Consider the following 21,612-nt stretch of genomic DNA (forward strand, 5'->3'; position numbering starts at 1 on the left):
GCAGGCCTGAAATACTTTGGCAGATGAAATTGTCAAATGAAATTATTCGTTTGTTGATCGATCGATTGATCAGTGAATCTCTTCGTTAGTGGTTTTGAGAATATGCAGTAATCATAGGGATACTAAAACTTCAAAAATGCTTTCGTTTTTGAAGTTATATTCAGTGACGAAAGACTGTACTGTTGAAAGGCAAAAATTTAATGGCATTGAAACCACCCACTAATGAGCTCGTCCCCCCTGTTAATCGATATTTTGACGATAAACTGATGATCGTACAAGGGGAAGGTTGCACTTTGTTTTTTCAAATTTTTTCTCGAGATTTCGGTGATTTTCTCAACTCCTCAGTCGATCAAAACGGTAACGACCCAGGGTGGAATCTTTCTTGTACTTTTGTTCATTAGATAGCCAATTTATTTTTAAGAAAAATCCACTTTTCAGTTCTCAAAGCCCTCTCACTTTGGGGGAATTTTTTAATTTTTTAATTTCCTACGATCTCTAGAGTCCCCATTCGATTCGATTATTTTCTGAAATTTTCAAGTTTTCCCAGAATGTTTACCTTTACTTTCGACTAGCAGAAGAGTTAATAGTTTGTAGAACAGTCATTTTTCTCCAGTGCTGATTCAAACTTTAAAATGAATGACAAGGAGCCCATTATCGAAAATGATATCAACATTCATCTCTACTTTTGATTTCTCTCTCGAAATTTAACGTCGAAACGGTGCAGCGCCTTTTAATTCCATCAAACCAAACGTTTTCTTGTGGATTAGATCCTTCGGTTTTTTTTTCATCAAGCGATGCTAATTTCAAGTCAGTAGAAAAATCTTTAGCGAGATCCAAAATTTTGTGATCACCGGTAAAACTGATCTCGTCAGTCGAAATCTCAGTTCGTCGACAATTTTAAACGCAGATTATTATCACAGTCAGATAACGTGTATTTTTACCAACAGATGGTAACTATTTCTTCAGATTGAGAAGAATTGTGACTCGTGAATTCTGCTCATTGCCATAGCTTTTCCACGACTCCGATTGGCTTGCTTCGACGTTGCACTCGCTCGTGTCTCTTGTTGGGATCCAATTCAAATCGTGATTTCAAAGTTAATCGTTTTGCTGTAAATGTCACAATGACAGCCGGTCTTCAACATTGTTGACAGATCAAATTCGTTTTTGGCGAGTGGCAAATATAGAAAATAAGAACAGTAGCAAACAAAAGTCCGTTTCGGTACATCACAGAAACCGTCAATTGTTTTTACATCCCTGCATAAGTGGGCGAAAAATGAACAATTTCCAATGCATAATTAATTTTCTCAAATTTATCCCAACGATTTCGATGATTTCGAGGTTTATTTTATTATCGAAAACATCGTTAGATAAAAATTTTGAATATCCATAGAGTGGGAAGGATCGAGCACAAAAAAGTGCTCAAAATAAATTTCGTGGCTAACAAGGGGAGGCTGTCTACTCGTCATCACCGATTTCGCTCAAATTGACAGGATTTGCAGGGCTCGGTTAGAAGTAGAAGTCCCCAAAATGGGAACTCGAGATGAGCAAGCGTTTAGAAAATCAAAATTTTCACCCGGTTCTCGCATCTTTTAATAAGCCGCAAACAAATAATGAATTTTGGATTTTTGAGAGAAATTAAAAATCTTAGTGATGATAAAAATGAGCGCAGACTCGTTGGGAGGTTTTAAAGAACGACAATAATTATTCTGACACTTACCACACGTTGTATTTTGATACATCTTTATATTTTTAATTTCTTTATAATCGAATATCCGTCGGTCGTCGCGCGATTTACCGTGCGTGGTTAAAACTTTGCTGTCTCGCAATATGCATACTGTAAATTATCCTAAGATTATAATATTTCTTTTCAATTTATCATAATAGATGTAAAGAAATAAGAAAAAGAAGCGCAAGATATTTTGTTTTTGGTGAATGAATATTATTATCGCCGCGGTAATGATCGGGATCTTGCATCAGCATTTTTTCTATGTCGCTAATCAATTTTTGTTCGTACTTCGTATTAACACGGTTGAAGAACCCTCTCTTCTCCCATGCCTCGATTAAACAATGCTATCGCGCCTTTCCATTTTTTTTGTTATTAACGTTCTTTCAATGTTGTATAAAACGTGGATCCCTGCACCTATTTTAACGTGTATGTACATACATTGTAATTAATGTCCAAAAAATAAACGGAACAAAAGTACCATTAAACCTTAATCATCCTTACATAATCTGTAATTTACACGGAAACTCAGATTCAGTCATTTGTCCTGATTTTTTTTCGAAACCAACGTTTTTTCCTGCAACTAGTAGATTTTCGAAATTGACCCAAGCAATGAAGACATTGGACGTTGCCCAAAATTCTAAGTTCCGGTGTATCGCGCACACATCGTACGTAAGTGTATAATTAGGATTATTTCTGATTCGCCAATCTTGAAAATTCATATATGAAATATTTACACAAAGTTTACAATTTCCGGTTACAAAGTTCGTATTTTATTTGCCTTTTTGCCCAATTATTGTTCTTACTTCTTTTAGTCGTTTTTGTCCCGATGTAAAATGTTGGTTTTACGGAAAACGAAGAGTGAAAGATCGTTCGAAAAACGTGTAAGTAGACGTCTCAACGATAGTTGCATTTTTCTTTTTGTTTCACAAGTCTTATTTATGATTTCTCGTATTATCGATTTGTTGTTTTTACTATCATTAGGAATTACGATCACGTAATAACCTACCGACAACTTAATAATCGCGCTTCATCCGAAGTCGGCGAAGATTTTACATATTTCATTTTTTCAAAAAACTCGTCAGAATGAAAAGTAAATCGTATGTTTGATACGATACGAAAAAATTGGTTTTGTAGAAACGTACAAGATAATTATTATCTTTGATTCGTTTTAACCGTTGAAGAATCTATCGGTACAATAATAATGACGAAAGAGGTTACGATCTCTTTCAGACGATTTTCAAACGAAATAAAGCGAAAAAGTCGTTCGAACTCATGTTTCTTTGATGTATTTTCAAAAATGATGAGTCAGAAGTGTGTAAAAAGTAGTTTTTTTCTCTCATCTGTATTTCTCTTGATAGTTAAAAAAACGAATAGTTCTGAAAAAACACACGCTCGCACGCGCTCGATCAACCCTCCATTTGCGAGAGTTTGTCCTCGAGGCTGTCCTGACTCTCGTTGGTGTCGTTGAGATTGATCGTCTCGTTGTGGGCCAGCTCGATAACCGAATCCTCCAGGTTGACCTCAGTTTTCGGGCAAATAGAATCGTTACTTTCGAAAATATCAGCAGACCCGGACATGTCTTCTTGTACAAGAGCCAAAGTGGCGCTTTCGTCGTGTTCAGGAATTTCTTGTTCACCGGTGACAGCAACGGCGATTTCGATCATCTCGTTGGAAGCCTCGATCGCGGTGACGTCTTTCGATTCCGTCGCCTCCATTGCTGTTTCGCTGGTAGTCGACGTCGTCATTATTTCAGTTTCCTGTGTCGGGGGCTCAAGTTTCGCTTCGATTTCGTCCTCGTTATTACTGTCGTCTTGTTCCATCGGCTCGGGGAAATTTTCTTCCCTGACGGAAACTTCTCCTTCGAGAGCAACCTCGGATTTGGTCGTGTCGGATACTTCACCGATTCCCGATATTTGACTTAGATTCGTTAGGACGTTTTCTTGCATTTTGACGACGTTGTCCGAGGAGTTCAATATGCTACCGATTTCCCGACTCATCTCGTCGATCTCACCGGGATCTTCGGTTTTGACGAAAATCACTTTCTTCTTGGTGTAAACCTTGGAACTCGTGATCGCCAATTGCTTGCTACGCGTGACCGGGGCTTCGACGGGCGTTTCTGCTTGGATTTGATCGAATTCGGGCTCTTTTTGGGTCTCCTGTTCCTTCTTAACGTCGGTATCTCCATCGTTGTCGTATTCTTGTTCCTCATCGTAAATACTTTGCTTTCTTTTGACGAATACGCGTTTGAGCGGGAGCTGTTGTTCGTCCTCGGACTCGTCGTGTCGTTCGGGCAGGCTCTCGTCAATCGCTTCGGTTTCTTGTTGTTTTCGTGCTTGTAACTCTTCGATTTTGATTCTTTGTTGTTCCACGCGTTTCTCCAAAAGTTCGAGTTTTTCCTTGGTCTCCTGGTCGCCCTTGTTCAGCACGGCCTCGTTCTTCGCGGCGGCTTTATCCGCGCTGGAAGATTGCGAAGTTTTGAGCTCGAACTTGGGGCCCTCGTCGAGCAAATTTTCGGACTGTGATTTTGACGCAACGATCGGCGTCGATGTTGCGGCTAATCTGGCGTCAGTCAGCGGCTTCAAGACTTGCTGCACGAAGGAAGAATTTTTGTTGTCAAGAGCTTTTTTAACGACGACCCTTTTGACGACATTGCCGGTTGGCAATTTAGCCAGTTCGGCAGGATCGATGATGGTGCCGTCGGGGTTCATGATAACCTCGCGAGTCGTATCGCCTTGACGTATGATGCGTCTGACAATGACGCGTTTGGTGACTTTTGTCGCTGATCCCGATGGGCTTTGGGTGATGGTGACGTTCTCAGATTCTTTCGAGGGCGTGGAAGTTGCATCGGCCGAGCTGATGGGTTTTCTGACGACGATACGTTTTATAACTTTTACGGTATTGACGGATTTTCCTGGAGCTGCCGTAACGTTATCAGTCTTCTCTTCTTTTTGGGACAAGCTCTGGCTTCGCGTGTGTATTTGGCTGCCTCCCGAGGAAGTGTCCGTTTTGATGTTCGCTACAGTGGTGCTCGTGGCAGTTTCTGCGGCCTGGTTCTCTTGAGGAATGTTGGTCGTGTGTTTGAGTGGTATTTTGTGTTCTTTGAATACCGAGGCAACTATTTTTTGGACCTCGGCTTCGGTGCTGTCCTCGTGTCCACGGGAGGAGCTCTTGGCCACGGGTTCTTCGGTCTTTTTCGGCGTAGCAGTAGCCAAAGGCTTGGTACTCTTCGACGGGGTTTCGTGAGCATCACGACGCGTTATCGGCATCAATGTTTTTATCGTTTTCTTCACGATGTTTCCGTCCTTACCACGGACGAATACGACCTGCTCCTTGCGGTCTTCGCTCTCGTGCTGCTGGTCCATGCGGGCGGGAGGATCGTCCTCCTCCTCGCTCTCCGGCGGCTGCGACTTCACTTTCGGCAGTTTTTTCACGACGTAAGCCGGCGGCTCGTAATCGTCGTCGCCGTCCGTGTAACCTTCCTCTTCCTCCTCCTCTTCCTCTTCGCTCTCGGTCTCAACTTTACCCTTGTCCGGCTGCAAACCGTCGGGACCCATTTTTTCACCCGCTTCGATATGCTGTTTGATGTGAGTGACGTAATCCGCACGATTGCGGCAAGATTCTTGACACACGTCGCAAGTGAGGGCCATGCCGGAGCGCTTCGAATGAGTGAGCTGGTGAACCTCGAGGCTCTCTTTGCGCTTGAACGCTTTGCCGCAGTCCTCGCACACGTGACGTTTCTCAACCGAGTGAGAACGCATATGGCGTGTGAGGTGATGGGACAAGAGGAATTTCCGTGGACAGAGCTTGCAGAGGTAAGGCCGATGTCCGGAGTGAGTAGCCAAGTGGCGAGCCAGTTTGGTACTCGTGCGGAAAGCCTCTTTGCAATATTCGCAAACGAAAGTTTTGTCCTCGTTGTGAAGAAGCTCGTGGCGCTCGAGGCCTTGCTTGTAAGTGAAGCGTTTGTTGCATATGTTGCACTGATACGGTTTTGTTGTTTTGTGCATCGTGTCTTCGTGCTTCTCGAGCTCCTCGGTCGTGAAAAATTCACGGTCGCAATGTTGACACCCGTAACGCAAATCTTCCCGATGTAATTTCTCGTGACGTTGCAATAAATTCGCTCGCGTAAACGTCTTGTTGCAAATCGAACACGAGTACGGCTTTTCCGATGAGTGAGTCGTCATGTGCTTCGCTAAATCGTACTTCGAGAAGAACATACGATCGCATTCGGTGCACTTGTAATTTCGGTCACGGTGAGCACGCTGAATGTGCAACTGCAGAGCTTGCCGAAGTGGAAACGTTCGGTCGCACTGGTCGCAAGCGTGAACTCTTATCTCCCCCGGCTCCAACTTCCGGTCGTCCTTCTCGTTCGACATGTCCTGATCGACGTCGCTGTCTTCCTGATCTTCCTTGTACAAATCGTTACGCTCGCTATCGTGACTGTGCTTCTCCTGCTGACGATCGCTTCGCTGTCGATCTCTATCCCCGTTGTCGACTCGCGACTTTTTCGTCGATTCTCCCGACTGCATCGACTGCTCAGCACCTCGCTTACCCGGCGCGTCCGGCGAATCGTTCGATATCGGTGGAAATGGTCGAGGCAGAACTCCCGTTATTGGATACGCTCGTAGCGCCTCGTCCGCTTTCTTACACTGGAGCTTAAATTTGTACGAACGATCCAAATTCCAACGACACATCCTGCAGATCATCTGGGGCATGCCGTCTGCTGCGTACACCTTTAAAAAAATTTTTTTCCTTATTTACTGTTGATGGATATTTATTGTGATTCTAATTCAATCTGAATTCTAATTTGATTTATTTTTTGTTTATATCAATAAGCCAATTAATTTTGCCATTTTTTAAAACAGTCTCTTCACATTTATTTTTAAAGAAAGAAAAAAGACCCAAGTATCTTTTTTAAAATTTATCAAACAATTTAGTTCTCTAAATTGTAGAACTTTGATGCGATCGGATACCAAATGAATTGTTAAGCGATATGAAATTATGTTGTACATGTGATTCTGGAAGAATCGGTTTTCTGTTACCGTAATGGAGTCTGCGAGACTCTGCAATGCTAGAAAACTGTAAAGAAAAAGACTGCGGCAAGTTTGATTTTCCTAAAAATGTTTCCCGTACTTATCAATAAAACGAGATTTTAGCGCAAAATTCAAATGTGCTAGAAATAAAAAATTCATCATGACTTTTCTTTCAATTCAGAAATTCGTTTTTTGAACAAAGTAACCTCATCGTACCGTCAAAAAAGCATGAAATGTGAAAAAGAGTTTGGAGCAACAAAAATAGGGAAATAATGTCTGGTAAAGTTTTTCGAGAAAAGGGCGAAAAAATCAACGAACTACGACAGATTGAGGGCAGGTGCAAAAATTCATGGAGGAAATTCGAAAAAATGTTTTTTATGAAGTACGAAAACTTGGATGCACGCTGTATTGAAATGCGAGTTTGAGGGAGTGGATGACTTTCGATTGCGTTATGACATGTGTATACACGGGGCAGCAAGCTGGAACCCGCGCATTTGGTTCTCGAAGCGGATCGAAGAGCACATTGGGGAGCGGACCGGTAAGAGAGAGCAGAGTTTCGAGATGATAAAAAGACGATAACTCGATCGGTAAAAAAGATAACAATGATATCAGCGCGTCGTTGTATGGGCTATCGACTTGCCAGCGGGGACACGCAAGGAAAAGCGAATATCGTGTACGCCGGAGTAAAAGAAAAAAAGTAAAAAAAAGAGAAAGAGTAAGAAAACCGAAGGGAAACCCAAATACGCGCCGCACTATGGCGAAAACGTAGTAACAAACGGAAATGAAAAAGAAATGGAAAAATTTACGAACAGAAGATAAAAGACAAAAACGATGATAAAAATGCTTGAATAATAAAATACCTCGATGGCGACGCAGGACATTATTTGCAGAGTAAGCGGCACTTGGAATGGCTTGGTGTGATCTCTCTCGTAGATGAAGTTGAGAGGTTCAGTTTCCGTAAGGCAAAAACGGCAAACTCGCCTCGAACGCAAAGGCGCCGGTCGGCTCTCCATATTTTTCTCTTGGATTTTTCACTCCTCTTCGAAAAAGTCTACTGCAAAACTCCTCTGATATACACGGTAGCGTCGGTGAAAATAATAACGTAAACGATAAAAAAAGAAAACGGCCGATTTCTCACACGAATGGAATATTTGTTTGAATAGAGTTTATTATTCCTTTTTTTCGTGATTAAGGTGTACGGGACACGAACGTCGAAAATCCGACACGAGAGACGCGGGGACTCGTTGTTACTTGATGTATGTCGCGCGTTAGTATACCCCGCGCGCGCACCCTACTACCGAACACACAGGGCTATATTACCCGAAAACGCATCAATAGATTGAAATGCGCGACGCCCGAGCGTCGGTATAAACGATATGGTTGAGACTCGGCTCTATTCGCGCGCGCCCCTTTCCTTACTGCGCGCGGTCGTCAACCGACGACAAAGACCGCAAAACGGGCTTATATACCGGACTATGTTATATACCCCCCTGGCAACACGCTACTATTGGGCTTCAAAACTACGGATAACTCTCTCGCGGATCAGTTCTCCTCGAATTTTCTCTTTCTACTCGCATCGCCCGTTGCTCACTGAGAACTTCTCACGTTCTATACTACCGGAGACTATGCACGCTAGCGTCATCACGTACGCCAGACGGCGTCTTCCCTCAACTGTAACCTATAACGGACCGACGCGCGTCCTGTTTCTTCAATTTTTGCACTACAGCGCCCTCACTAACGCTGCGCCCGGCTATACAACTCCAAGTTTTCCAATGACAGATACACAGTTATCGACCGTCGGTACGAGCTTGCTCGATATCTGCGCATTTTCGTTTCCCTAGAATTTTCCTTTATTATCTTACGGTAAACTTTGTATTTCGATGATTGTCAAACGTCTTAGAGGAATCGTTTCCGCATGGCATACTTGCCGCGGGAGCAAGGTTCCAAGAAAATATTTTGGAAGTTTCTTATCGTTGACAAATGATCCAAGATTCAGATTCGAAGTTTCTTGCTTGTCGAGTTGACAACGGACAAAGTACTACACAAGATGTCACTCGGAGTCATTTTCCTTACAAATGTGGGCTCTGAAAACACCAATGAATAGCATTTGATAGCAGTGTCTTTTTTCAACTTTTCGACTCTTAGAGTTCGTTTTACTTCCAAAATCGACTTTTCTCAGTGAGTAACAAATCCATTCGTAAATATCCATTGTCCTGAAATACGACGAAATACGACGACCACAGTCGAAGGTGATTATGTGAGGTGGTTTCAAAAAACTGTTCCGACAAATGTGGCGCACTACTCATTCCGTAACGAAATTCTCTGAATTTTGGTGCAATTATATAAACCTTCGTGAAGGATAATAAAATTTAATAGCAGTCACTTCTCATCGAAAAGTAGCGAATTTTGGGGTAGATTCATTCTACTCCGGACCTACTCGGACAGTTTTATTCAGGTTAGTTTCGGCGTGTGGGCTTTACTGATTGGTTTTTCGAATGCGGCACGACCTATCGAATCGTGATATTTCGGAGCGGATTTCGGAGTAGCAAAATACGAAGTTAACGCTTATTCCCGTGAGTTCTAGTGCAGGGACGACTGGTTATAGGACTGTGATTATTTAGGGCAGTCACTACTCATCAAAGTGTACAAATTTTATTTACCAATTATGACTCCTTACAGTCGACTCCTATACTCGTCGAAGAACAATGACATATTGGATCGAGCCAAGAGACATTGGACCATTCGTCATTGAATTACGTTATTCTACAGTATAGGCAGTACTCATGGAAGAGAGTACACTGCCTATAGTTTCCAATTACACTCTCCTAAGTAAATCTTCGATTATACCCAACTGATAAATGGGTTGTGATTTTTAGAATCATATATATATATATATATCAAGAGACTCGGTAGAGTCTCGGGACAAGTACATTGACAGCTCTGTCGTCTGCTGGCCCGAGGCTCTCGCCGAGACTATATTATCTCTGAATAAAACGTTTCGCGGTGGTGGGGGTAAAATCGACATGTCATTTTCTTGATATATATATATAGATAAAAATGTATATAGATATAAAAAATATATATGGATAAAAATATAAAAAAAGAAGATAAAAAAATGTAAATAAATAAATAAAAATAATAAAATTTAAAAAAATAGGGTAAAAAATTCCTTACGAAAAGAGGAGTGGATTTTGGAATATACGAGTTATATGACAATTGTATCGAGCCCTATTTATCGATGAGTGGCGATATCCTGGAGTAGAAACTACTCATCGTAGAGCAGAGAGTCTCCAAGTAGATCCAGTTTTGAGTAGATTTTACACATGCTTTTTTGGAGTTGACACTATTTATTAGAAAGCAGTGATATTCTGTCCCAGGCACTACTTACTGAAGAGTAATTACACCTTAGAGCAGTCGTCATGCTTCGAGAGTAGCAGATCTCGACTTTTTTTTAGGTTTCGATATATATATATATATATTTTTTTTTTCATTTTGAATGAGACAACTATTCTAATGAGTTTTTACGGAGATTTTGAAGTGGCAGCACAGGGCAGGGTTGTTCCACGAAAAAATCTAGAATATTCTGACATTTGAAATTCTCGAAGAGAATAAAAAATATATGCATGTTGCTTCTTAACGTAGCTCGAGAATGGCCGAGTCTACGTTTCGGGATTTCGTCCTCAATTTACTTTTCGACGGGGCAATTAAGGCGTCTGTATTTATATTTTTATCAATATTCGAGTAATTGAGAGTAATTTTTTTTTTAATACTGAGCACGATATCGCGCGAAAATATTAATCAATGTCAGAAGACAGCTTTCCTGGGTGCATTTCAAAGAAATATTTAGCTATCAATCTTTACGTTATTAAGCAGCTATGTTTCGTAGCTGGAATGTTCCGGAAAAGTAAGATTTTTTAGCATTATTTACGAGCAGTTAATAAATTCACGATTCGTAACGAAAAGGAGGCCTTTTATGGAGCAGAAACTTCATCAGTTTATAGTAGAGACGTTTCGAAACAGTGTTTTCATCAGATAGAGTTTCAAAGAGCAGCGTTGTACGTTCTGATCGAAACATGTTCATCAGGAATCGATATTAATTTCAAGTTGGTTTTTTGTTTTATTAAAAAATTTTTAAAATTCTATTGAACACGAAACAAATCTCATGTGTTATTGAACACAAGCGATCGAAATAGCACGCCCATTTAGTGTTATTTCGTAATTGGTTGTTGATATTCTATAGATTTTCTCGATACGATCTTATTTGGCAAACGTGTATATTCCAATGGCTCGGTAATCAAATAGTTTTTCCAATGAATGTAGGAAATACTATTCTATTAAATTCCTCCACATTGGTATATTTTCGCAGAAAAAGAATAAATACTTTTAAAATGTTCGACACAAAATGTCAAAAAGGAGGAAAAAGATTGTTTGCTTATTTTTTTTGTTTTTTGAAAATTTCAAAAAAATTCTTCGTCTTTGGGAGTTAGCGATGATGGAACTTGAAAAAATTCTAAAAATCAGGATATTTAAGTACAAGAAAAAATCATTTTCGAAATCGTGTATTCAACGAGGTACGCGCTGTTTTGAGTAAACTTTCCCAAATCTCGTTAGAGAAGAGTCACGAGGAGTCTCTATCGTCGCTGTAATCTCCCCGAAAATAGTGAATATATTTGAATAATCGCGGTCACGGCCAGTGAAAGTTCCGCTTCCAAGAGAATCGTTATTAAAATGGTGGTTTGAAAAAAATGGGATTTACAATGCAGCACGACGTCGTTGTTAGCTGGCGCGTTGGCCAGTATCTCTCGTCCAATCTTCCGAATACAAACGTCATCGATCGAGCAGGCCTCTTGGAAATTTATCATCGAACCAAGCCCAATGTCTCCGGTGACAGTGGACGAATGGGGATCCTCAGAATTCGGTGTGCCAACGCTCGTGTAGCAAACTTTAAGCAAAACAAAGCGAAAAAGTAAAAAAAAAAAAAAGCCATTCAAATCCGAGCGCTGTTCAGCGATTTTGGGCGTGGATGAATAACGCACCATGATCACACGTTCCGAGTGTTTTATGGGTGCTCTCGGAATCGTGAAAAACGGCGTAAGCTTATTGGTTTAGAGAGGAGAAGCCATGAAAATTGGCCGGGACTACCGGTATCAAGTTACGGTGCGTCATACACCGAAGAGCGCTCCGTGCACACCGGCACAAAAGCCGGTATGCGTGCTCATACGATGTTTCGTGTATACAGAGCCAGGTGAGAATATACGCGAAAGACACGAATGCACTGTGGAGAAGTAAGAGTGCGAGGTTGTACGCAAGCGTGGGTGGCTCGGCGAATCGATCAATAAAACGTATAGGAGATAGGGGCAAGTTGGATTTAAGCTCGGCATTTATCGTCAGTTACCGATTTAACCTTCGCGAGTGTACGTGGTGTTGAGTGTCTTCGGCAGCTCACAGCAGTGCAGTCCATTCTTCTTCGTGCTTATTCGCCCGGCTGGTGGCTCTTCACTTTGAAGATCATTGAGAGCATTGTCTCTGATTAAATTATCGAAAAGCACACACAGAGTTCCAACGATCTGTCATAAGGTCGAATCGCAAATACGAATTCGAACAAGCCTTGATCGAGGCTTCGATCAGGGGGCTCTTTTGATTGGCGCGATCTTAGATCCCGAGGCCTCTGCGTTAAACGCGGTCTCGAAGCTACTCAGGTGAACTAGCGAATCTAGCAATAAGCGAATAAGCCAGTCTGTTAATGAAAAGCTCGGAAGGTCGATTTAAAAAATACTCAGAACATCTACGTACCGAATGAAGATGAAAAAATAGTTAAATTCCTGTAAAGATGGAGTCAGATTCTCCCAAAGTATTGGCATTTGTTGAGTCTCATTTATGAACTAGGAAAAAATGGTAAACTCGGGCTTTCATGGCCACGAAATTACTTGCAGGTTTTTCACACAAAGAATGGTCGACTCCTCGGCCAGTCTTTCTCAACTCCACACACGAGGTGCCCAAATTGTGCTTAATATTCTGTTACGCTGTTAAAATAATGGATGTTATGAAAAAACGTGGAGTTTCGTAACCGGCTTGATTATCCGGTCACATGGCCCACGATTTTTTCCCAGTGTGCTGTTCTTTCAACAGCGAAGCATACGCGCACTAAATTGGTCACAATAACGCACGCTCAAAACGCGTGTTTTCCGTTTTATTATTCCAACTCTCGTTTGTGGCATGGTGTAGGCCTACTGGGGATTCCCGCCATGTTAAACAATGGGAACGCGTTCGAGCGCAGTACCTCCTAGGTAACGCGGAAAGCTGCGCAGATAAGCCTCCACATTAAAACCTAACAATAATTTCGTCGTCGGTTGAAGCAAGAATCGTTTGGGAGATCGGCTTCACTTTGATTTTCTATTTTTTCGTGATTATTCCATAATCATTGTGAGCAAACGTTTGAACAATTTTCTCAATTCGATCGAATTTAAAGATTTGAGATTTCGAAAAGGATTCATTGGAAAGGGCATAAAGTTTATAATTTCACAAAATTTCTAAACTCACAATATCCAATCAACTTTTTGCCAGTTTCTTATGTCTCGGATAGTTAAAAAACGATAAATTTCGTTGCTCTCCTCAAAACTTCGATTTGAGTTGATATTCTACTTATTCGGAATGGTCTAACGAGCTAGAATATCACGAATTTTATACTGAGCGAAGATCGCGTGTACACGAAGGTGTTTGGAAATTTGTACATACGCGCAAAGGCTGTTTCCGTTTCGTCTTAAATAAAGTGATTTTATATCGTGAATTTGTGTATAATTATTGAAATCCTCTCTTCCCTCCCACAAACAATGACGATCAGTGACGAATAATTGAAAAATGCACTGATAATCCGGCCAATTAAGCTTTATGGATGTCTAAATTGGATAGATTTTTACTCCCTAATCAAAGGATATGGTCACTTTAAATAAACGACAGAGTTATTAATCCGAAATGGTAAATACATTTTTTCAATTTATCTTCTGGCGAATGAAATTACAAGGCATTAATTAATCGCGGACCCATCACCGACCGAATCCGAAATTTCATTCGTCCCTGGCGAAAATACTCTAGTTTTTTTATGTCAAAAATCGCATTAGAGAGCGCAAAAAGAAGACACAAAGGGAAATGGGTAAAGAAAAAAGTATTAATAAAAAGAGAGAATGCTCTATGACAAGAATGGGCCAAGCGAAGAAGAAAAAAAAATGCCGAGATAAGCAAATGTGAGGTCATACGAGCGCTCGTTACCAATTTCGTTCAATCTTTAACGTAATTTATTTTCTCGCGAAAATCGTCTCGAATTTTTGCTCAAACCTTCATTACATACTTTATTCTTATCGTGTACTTTTTAATGAATTTCGTGAGAAGCGTTCATTCGTAATATCGAAAGATAAACGATTTTCAACGCCCAGTCCCTGTAGCCTTGTGTATTTTTCTTCATATATTTAAACACGTTTATGTTAATAACCAACAAGACGAATCCCTTAAAATTTGCAATGTGTGTCAGTCGACTATCGTGTAAACTCTGTGTAAATTTCAAGACTTTCTTAAGAAAATCGTTTCGTGCATGAACTACCTTAAGAAATTCGAATAAGCTCAAAGATGTAGGTCAGCGAATCAATCGATCGAATTAATTATAAATTACACAGTAATGACAGAGTCTAATTGGAATGGCGAATTGCACGAAATGGTGAGACGTAAATGATTTAAAAAAACATAGAAAAACGATAAATCGTGACGATGAAAAATGTATAATAAGCGTTTAGAAATCGAATTAGGATAAAAGGGTAAAAATGATGACAGTAATAGTCCGAAATTACGATAACGAAGTCATAGTAATAACGTACTTTAATACCAATATATATCTATCTATCTGTAAGGAAAGCGCTCTGTTAATGCGTGAATCGTGAAAGATGTTTTTTCTTCGTATCGTGGCACACGCGCGCGCGCGCGCGCGCGCGCTCGGCTTTTAATAATGATACATTGTCATCTCAGGAAGAGTCTCTCGTCGAGATGGTATAAAATGTGGGTTAATAGTTGGCCGAGAGTAAGCGGCTTAAATGCACATCCAAGTAGAACTCGTAAGAAGGAGCATTATAGCTTATTATCAATGGATAATTATCCGGATAGCAATTAATTTTTTTTTCTACAAATTTTTCATAGACCAAAATAAAGAAGGAAACATGTGACGTAAGTACACAAAATCAAGTATTTTCAGCTCGCAATAAGCAATTATCTCGAATCGCTTCTGCTCGATCTGCATGTTAATCTCGATGAAGTACATTAATTTCATTAACGTTCGAGGAGGTGTAAAAAAATGATTGAAAAAAAAGAAAAGAAAAGAAAAGAAAAAAACTGGATCTAATCACGAGTTCAAGGCAGGTCGAGTTCGATGGAATGCTTACCGTGTACAGAGCCTCTAAAAAGTAACGCGCGAGAGAAGCTTGGAGAAAAAAATCCAGCAAATTGTGGTATTGAAATTCTATCGATTCATAGCTCACGCCTGGAAGAGCCTCGAGACATTAATTAGTCAGTCGCTAAAGGTGAGCTCGGGCCAAAAGTCGTCGATCCTCAGAGCCCCGGAGCATGCTCGATTCCTCCTTCCAGCCCGATCGATCCGTACAAAAGCCCCCAATGCTCTGGCAAAAAAAAGTTTGTCAAAGAGTCCAATCTCCGGATTGAACGATATTCGAAGGAAAATCGGCACGGAGCGAGGAACTTTTGAGAGAGTCTGTAGAGCGAATATTCATCATGTTTGAGAGCTGTGCCGCTGGGGCAATATCCTACAGGCTTGGCATACCAGACGGTGCGCGCATAATAGTTATAAAGTCCTCCCTGCTTGCCGCTCTCGGCACGATAGCAATCGGACAGATGAGTTACGAGATATGGCGCGAGGAAAGATACATGACCCATTTATACAGTTAAAAAGGAGATAATAAAATGAGGAGGAAAAACAAAAGAAAGGGAAAAACGAGAAGCAATACGCGGAGATGCATAGCCTGGTGTGTTCGGAGAAGGAGGAGGATGAACGGAGCTGTAAGGAATTACACACAAGATGCACCTGCGGTAGTACATCACAGCGAGGAGCGAGAAGCGAGGCGAAGGTTTCCTCTCAGCTCAAGCTCGCTCCTTGGCCATGTAGATAGCGTGCGTAGAGGGCATTCGTAAAGCCTCCGCTGGACCCACTTTTCGGTCGTGGTGTTTGCTGCCGGTGGTGTTGTTTCGTTGGTTGCTTTTGATGCCAAAGAGATTTTTAGGCCACCCGGGTTCTCGGCGAGAGACAGGGCCGCGCGGAGGAAGCGAGGAGGCGCGACCGCGCGCGCGAGCGGAGGAGAGCGCGCTGAGGAAGGGAGAAAGAGAAAGAAAATTGCATCGCGCGCGCGCGCGCCCGGGGACCCGGGGAAAGAACGAAATAATGCGAGAAGGAAGGAAGCAAATAAATAAAGGAGCGAATATCCCAGGGGAGAGGAAGAACGGCGGAGCTGCTCGTGGGACGAGTTAAACGACGGCGACGACGTCGGCGAAACCGTTGAAAAATGAAGGGAAGGAGCTTCCCTGTCCTCGTGCAACTTCTCTTATTATACTCTTCCCATCTTCCCAGAGTTTGAGCTAACTTATTGTACGTATCCATATATATTTATACGTGGAAACTGGCCGACGAGGAGAGCAAGCGCTCCCGTCGCTACGGCCAACCGCTGCAATCCCGCTCTCGCGCTTGCTTACTCCGGCGAGATGCAACGGGGACTCTCTCGAAGCGACGATAATTGCAAGAAGAAATCGCGAGCCGAATGCACAGCGAGCACAGTTCAGAGTCCCCGTGCGAGACCACGACCCAGTTGTTGGTATGTTCGTCGAGAATCCGCGATACGAGGTGCCCCCTCCTCGGCTCATTCCCGTAATCCTGTCGACTTTGAATACCGCGAGAGCTCTCTTTTTTCCATTTTTTAAACTCATCCTTTCTTTTCGTCTTTTTCGTTACTTTTTGGCTGTGCATCCTCCCGCGGATTCCCGGATCCGCGGGGACGCCGCGGGAAACTTCGCTCAACTGTGTGGCACCAAAGATTGCTTCGTCGTAAATAGCCTGACTCGGGAGAATAATTCTGCAGGTTCGCGATTTTCGAAGCAGCTTAAGCGAGAAGAAGGCCTCGTGCGCGCGGGGAGAGCGAGCGAGACGGAGAAAGACTTGGAAAGGTATTCGACCCAAAATAAGGTTCGAGCTGCTGCGGCCGCGCGCTACTCCGCAGCCAGTGCGCTTCCAATTGCATTCGGAGATGAAGAAATGAAGGTTCAGAATCCTGCGATTATTAGTCGGGCTCGCTCCCCGGAACCGCCTTCGTTATCGCACCAAACTTTTCGTCAATCTTCTTCTCTCTTTTATTTTTTCACCTTTTGCCAAGCGAACGCGTCTTACGTTCGCAACATACAATTTGCGAGAGGCGCTCTCGCAAACCTACCTCGAGCCACTTCCAATTGATTGATCAAGAAAATAAGCGGTTCCGCATCGATGCACTCCGGGAATCGAGAATTCTCGATTCACTAATATTTTAACCCTCCCGGAGCTCTTAACCCCGACGCTCCCAGGCCCCATACAACTGCATCGGCCACTAAAGTCGGGCTTCCAACTGTCCAGTTCCATCAAGTAAGGTTACATTGCACCATGGATGCTCCTCAAGCAAGATATAAACTGCTTTGACCCATCGAAATATCAATACGAAGCCGAAAATAAAAGTGAGCACACATTTCGTTTTCAGACTCCAAACGTTATATCCTTTCAAAGAGAAGCTAATATTTAAGGTGTTAGGTGCTAGATTAATTCGTAAATTTCCCTGATTTACTCCCCGAGTATCTGGCGCTGCGCATGCACGCAATCTTCAAAAATTCGTATTTCTCACTAAAAAAACTAAAATATGTCGCAATGGATTCGTAAACTAGAAAGTATTTTGAGATATAATAACGAAGAGAATTACTTTCCTACAACGAATTAAGGATGGTGGGTGACGGCTACGTGATTTTTGCAGCAACTATATTTTTCGAAAATTCCAAAAGACGAAACTTGCTTGAAAGCCATAATTTTATTATTTTAGAAATATAATTGGTAAAGAGTCAACATTTTTATACAATTTTATTATTAAAAAAGCGTTTGAAGAGTTCATTTTGACGAGCGTGGTGCAGCAGCTGCCGCTGCTGTTGATGCCACGCTGTCACTTTTGTTTACAAATTTTATAGGTTATGAAGTGAGTTTACTGTCCAAAGTAGTATTGCAGTGGAGGAAAATTTTACCGGGATAAAAATCGTCGTTTTGTAAAAATTTAAAAAACAAACGTGGCGAAGCTAACGAACGACAAAATATGACCAAAAAAGTTCGAACTGCGACGTCACATGCGAACGTATATTGAATGCAGCGTTGTCAAACGTTACTGATCCATTTGCCGTGTAATCCGAATGATTTTTTATCAGATATTTTTTCATATTTCAGCCGATTTTCATTGATAAGGTTTAAAAACTAAAATACTCATGTGTTCTTGAATATCCCCGAAATACAACGATCGACTTTTTTTTTGCGAAATCTTGGATATAACTAACGAAAAAATTCAACAACTTTTGATGCGTGTACGGCTTTCAATGCCGGAGTGATAGGTGTCAGAGAAAAGTCGCGATATTCAATAATTAACCCTACCATGACTGGGGTGTGAGCACACCCCACGCGAACTTCAAACTACGCTCCCGTCCTAACAAGTCACATTATCGACTGATTATCGACGGATTTTTTAATATATAAATTCAATTGAAATTAGTTTTATCGTACATCATTCTTTTCGTTATAAAAAAACGAAGAAAATGGTGTAGGATAAAGTCAGTTTAGCATCGTAGGACTGGATTTATAAACAAAAAAAGAGTGGGGTGCGTTCAAACCCCGGTCATGAGGTTGAGGGTATGAAAAAAGGCACATGAGGTGTAGGGTTAATTTGCTGCTAAACTGCACGGTAGCTAGCGTCGAAATTTTGCAAATCTATCCAGTGCCTATTCATTTTTGCCAACCAAAAATATCACCGCGTAATCTCGGACAGCGAATATTCACCCATCTGCCTTAATCCACGAAATAAAATCCCTCGTAAGAGTGCCGGCCTCGTGAGAAATGGAAATGCCTATTTTTTTCATCGTTCAACTCGCTGCGAGGCTTCACTTTCGTTCTCCAGGAATATGACTCACGAGAGGCTCGTTGGCCGATCACTCGAGTACAATAACACAACGGAGGTGCTAAAATAGCGCGTGTGAGGGACACGCAACACGTTGTAAAACGTGAACATCGCTTTGCGAACAACACGGATTTATATATGCATCTTTATATCTGCGTGCTGCACGGATAAGAGCGAAGGAGTGGTAATGGTGTCCATACTCGAGGGATTGCCATGTACGTACAATGGACACAAGCTCGGAGTTATTGTGAATAGGTAATGGACCGACGTGCAGGTTGCATCCGAAGCTCTTTCGAGGCTCCCTCTCTCTCTTCCTCCCTCTTTTCCTCTTTCTTTCTCGCCTCGTGTAATATCCTCGTATTCGCTATTTCGAAGAGAGCGCTTCATTGAAGATGAAGCAAGAAGAAACATGTGTTTGCGTCCTCTCCGGATGATCGACGCAGCCGGACTAAGGTAGTTTCCGAGGACGCCTCGTGGTGGAAGAGAACGACGAGGCTTGACGCAGCATAGACGAGGATTCGCGCGCCGATGTTCATTCAAGAGATAAAAGGCAGCGCGAGGAGCACCAGCGAATTGGATGCCCGTAGGGAGAGAGCAGGAGAAAGAGAGACGAAGAATTGAGGGGAAGAAATGAGAAGAAGCGAGACTGAGGGAAGAGAATCGGGAGCCGAGTATATTTATATAGTTTGGAAGTCTGTAGACGGTGTCTGGTTGAATGTCAGGTCGTATTGCTGCGCGGCGGCATCGACATCTTTAAAGCAACGAGGCACGGTAGATATGCAGATATAATGTTGCCGGTTTGTATAGACACGCTTGTATTCAACAAACGTAAAAGACGAGAGACAAGTTTTGACTACGAAAGAAAAAGAGAAAAAGGAGCGACGCATCGGTTACCAGTTGGCACAAGCTGCGGAGCTTCCTTATTCTTGCGAACTTAAGTGGCAACGATTTTCGAATTATTGCTAATCGCTCGGGGAAAAAGTATGGCTTTGCATTTGTTTTTTCGGCCTCTCCCTCTCTCCCCCGACTCGGGGTCGTCTCCTTTATTTCTTGTGCACACCGCATATCTTTACTCGCAGCGTTGTATTTAAGGGAGGTGCGCGAGGATGAGGCTCGAAAGCACTTATCGCTGGGAGGCTACCGATCCTTATTTATGTGAAATTGGCTCGATACACGCGAGAATCCAAACATCTCGCTGGCCGCTACACGCGGAGCGTATCTTCAACGCTTTGGACACCTGGACCACGCTCCCGAGCTCTCCGCATCGCAGCATTATTTTCGCGAGTTAAATGAACCTTGCGGACGGAGGAGCGAAGAGAGAGAGAGAGAGCAGGGGAGCGCTTCGAGGAACCCTCTCGTTTGCACTCTCCTCTTGCCTCTTAACCATTCCCTCTCAAAAGATACTCAAACCTCGTTCTTTTCGTATTTGTGCTCTTCAAGCATGCGCTAATCAAACAATAGAACCTTGAGGAGGACCCTCGAACATTTTCGACACTTCCGGTCCGGGGGACAAATATATTTAAACGATAAAGTATGCCGCAATAGAAAACGACCTTCGTGAAATCAGGTCCGGAACATCGACAAAGAAAGGAAGAACCCGAACGACACGTTACGGGGGCTTCGTTAAACTTGCAAAACTCACCTTCCCACACGGACGGAATTAAACGGCAATATTTAGCGTCAAATTCACTGTCAGATTTATCGGATACATGTTTGACTGCGGGGACAAGTTAACGAAAAATATTTATTCCAGTCACGCACTGTGGTATTTTCAATATTTTGCCGAATTTTCAGTTTTATGGTAGCAAACGTTGCAGGGATACCAAAGTTTACAAAATTTCTTCAACAAAGGGCTGAGCATGTAAAAAGTATGAGGAAATAAGTCGCATCCGAGCATAAACATTTTTACGGAAATTTGTACAGTGGAGCGCCGTAAAATTCACCGTGACGTCAAAATTTCCTAAATACTCCGCGACAAAAGTTGCTACTGTGAAGAATGAAAATGATTTTTTTAATAGTAAAATTCAATTTCTTTTCCATAATATTTAATATCATGAATTGCAGCTCGTCGCAGCGCGCTATCAAATTTAATTTTATCCGTGTAACGAGACGCGGTTCGACGCTCCGAAGGACGCTGTATGAAAAATCCTGCGCGCATAACACAAACGCGCGCGATTTAATTGAGTGAAAAATGAGTAAACTGGAACCCGAAAGATCCACGAGCATATAGATCTGTAGGTTCTTTCCGTTTCATACTCGTGGCGTGACCAGCACAAGAGCCACCAAAACCGGCGAGAAAGAGAGGCACTGAGAGCGGGATATATGAAAAATCAAGTGGATTCGCGCTTTGTAGCAGAGCGGGTGACCGGACGTGGGGGATTCAGAACGGAACGGACTAACGAACGATGATTCTTCCTCGTTTCCTACTTTTGAGTCGCCCGGGTCTCGCCCGGAAAAACTTTTACCGTCCAGACGCGGCGGGCTCTCTTCTATCGGGTACTTGAACAATTTAGTGAGCAGAGATGAATATAAAGTAGAAATGTATAGCTGTGTCGGTAACCGCGGAAAGGTGGTTAACAAAGGTGCTCGAGCGTCCAGCGAATACGTTACATTGTACTCACATACAAGGTGTCTCTGGTCG

General features: G+C 42.3%; 1 protein-coding gene across 1 annotated transcript; it reads right to left on the reverse strand.

The window, feature by feature from the left end:
- Window positions 1–1,701: 1,701 nt before the first annotated feature.
- On the reverse strand, window positions 1,702–8,361 carry LOC122410559 (uncharacterized). Its single transcript, XM_043418771.1, has 2 exons — window positions 7,617–8,361; window positions 1,702–6,456 (listed from the first exon to the last, which is right to left on the reverse strand). The coding sequence occupies exons 1-2, from the start codon at window positions 7,767–7,769 to the stop codon at window positions 3,133–3,135; spliced, it is 3,477 nt and encodes a 1,158-aa protein (XP_043274706.1). The 5' UTR covers window positions 7,770–8,361; the 3' UTR covers window positions 1,702–3,132.
- Window positions 8,362–21,612: the final 13,251 nt, after the last annotated feature.

Source organism: Venturia canescens, chromosome 5 (genome assembly GCF_019457755.1).
Source record: "Venturia canescens isolate UGA chromosome 5, ASM1945775v1, whole genome shotgun sequence".
NCBI lineage: Eukaryota > Metazoa > Arthropoda > Insecta > Hymenoptera > Ichneumonidae > Venturia > Venturia canescens.

Bases quoted from the DNA above. Each gene is read 5' to 3' on its own strand.
- LOC122410559 (XM_043418771.1), bottom strand. From the start codon at position 7,769: ATGGAGAGCCGACCGGCGCCTTTGCGTTCGAGGCGAGTTTGCCGTTTT. The intron at 6,457-7,616 runs GTATTTTATTAT...ATTTTTTTAAAG, and splicing joins TGTCCTGCGTCGCCATCGAG to GTGTACGCAGCAGACGGCAT.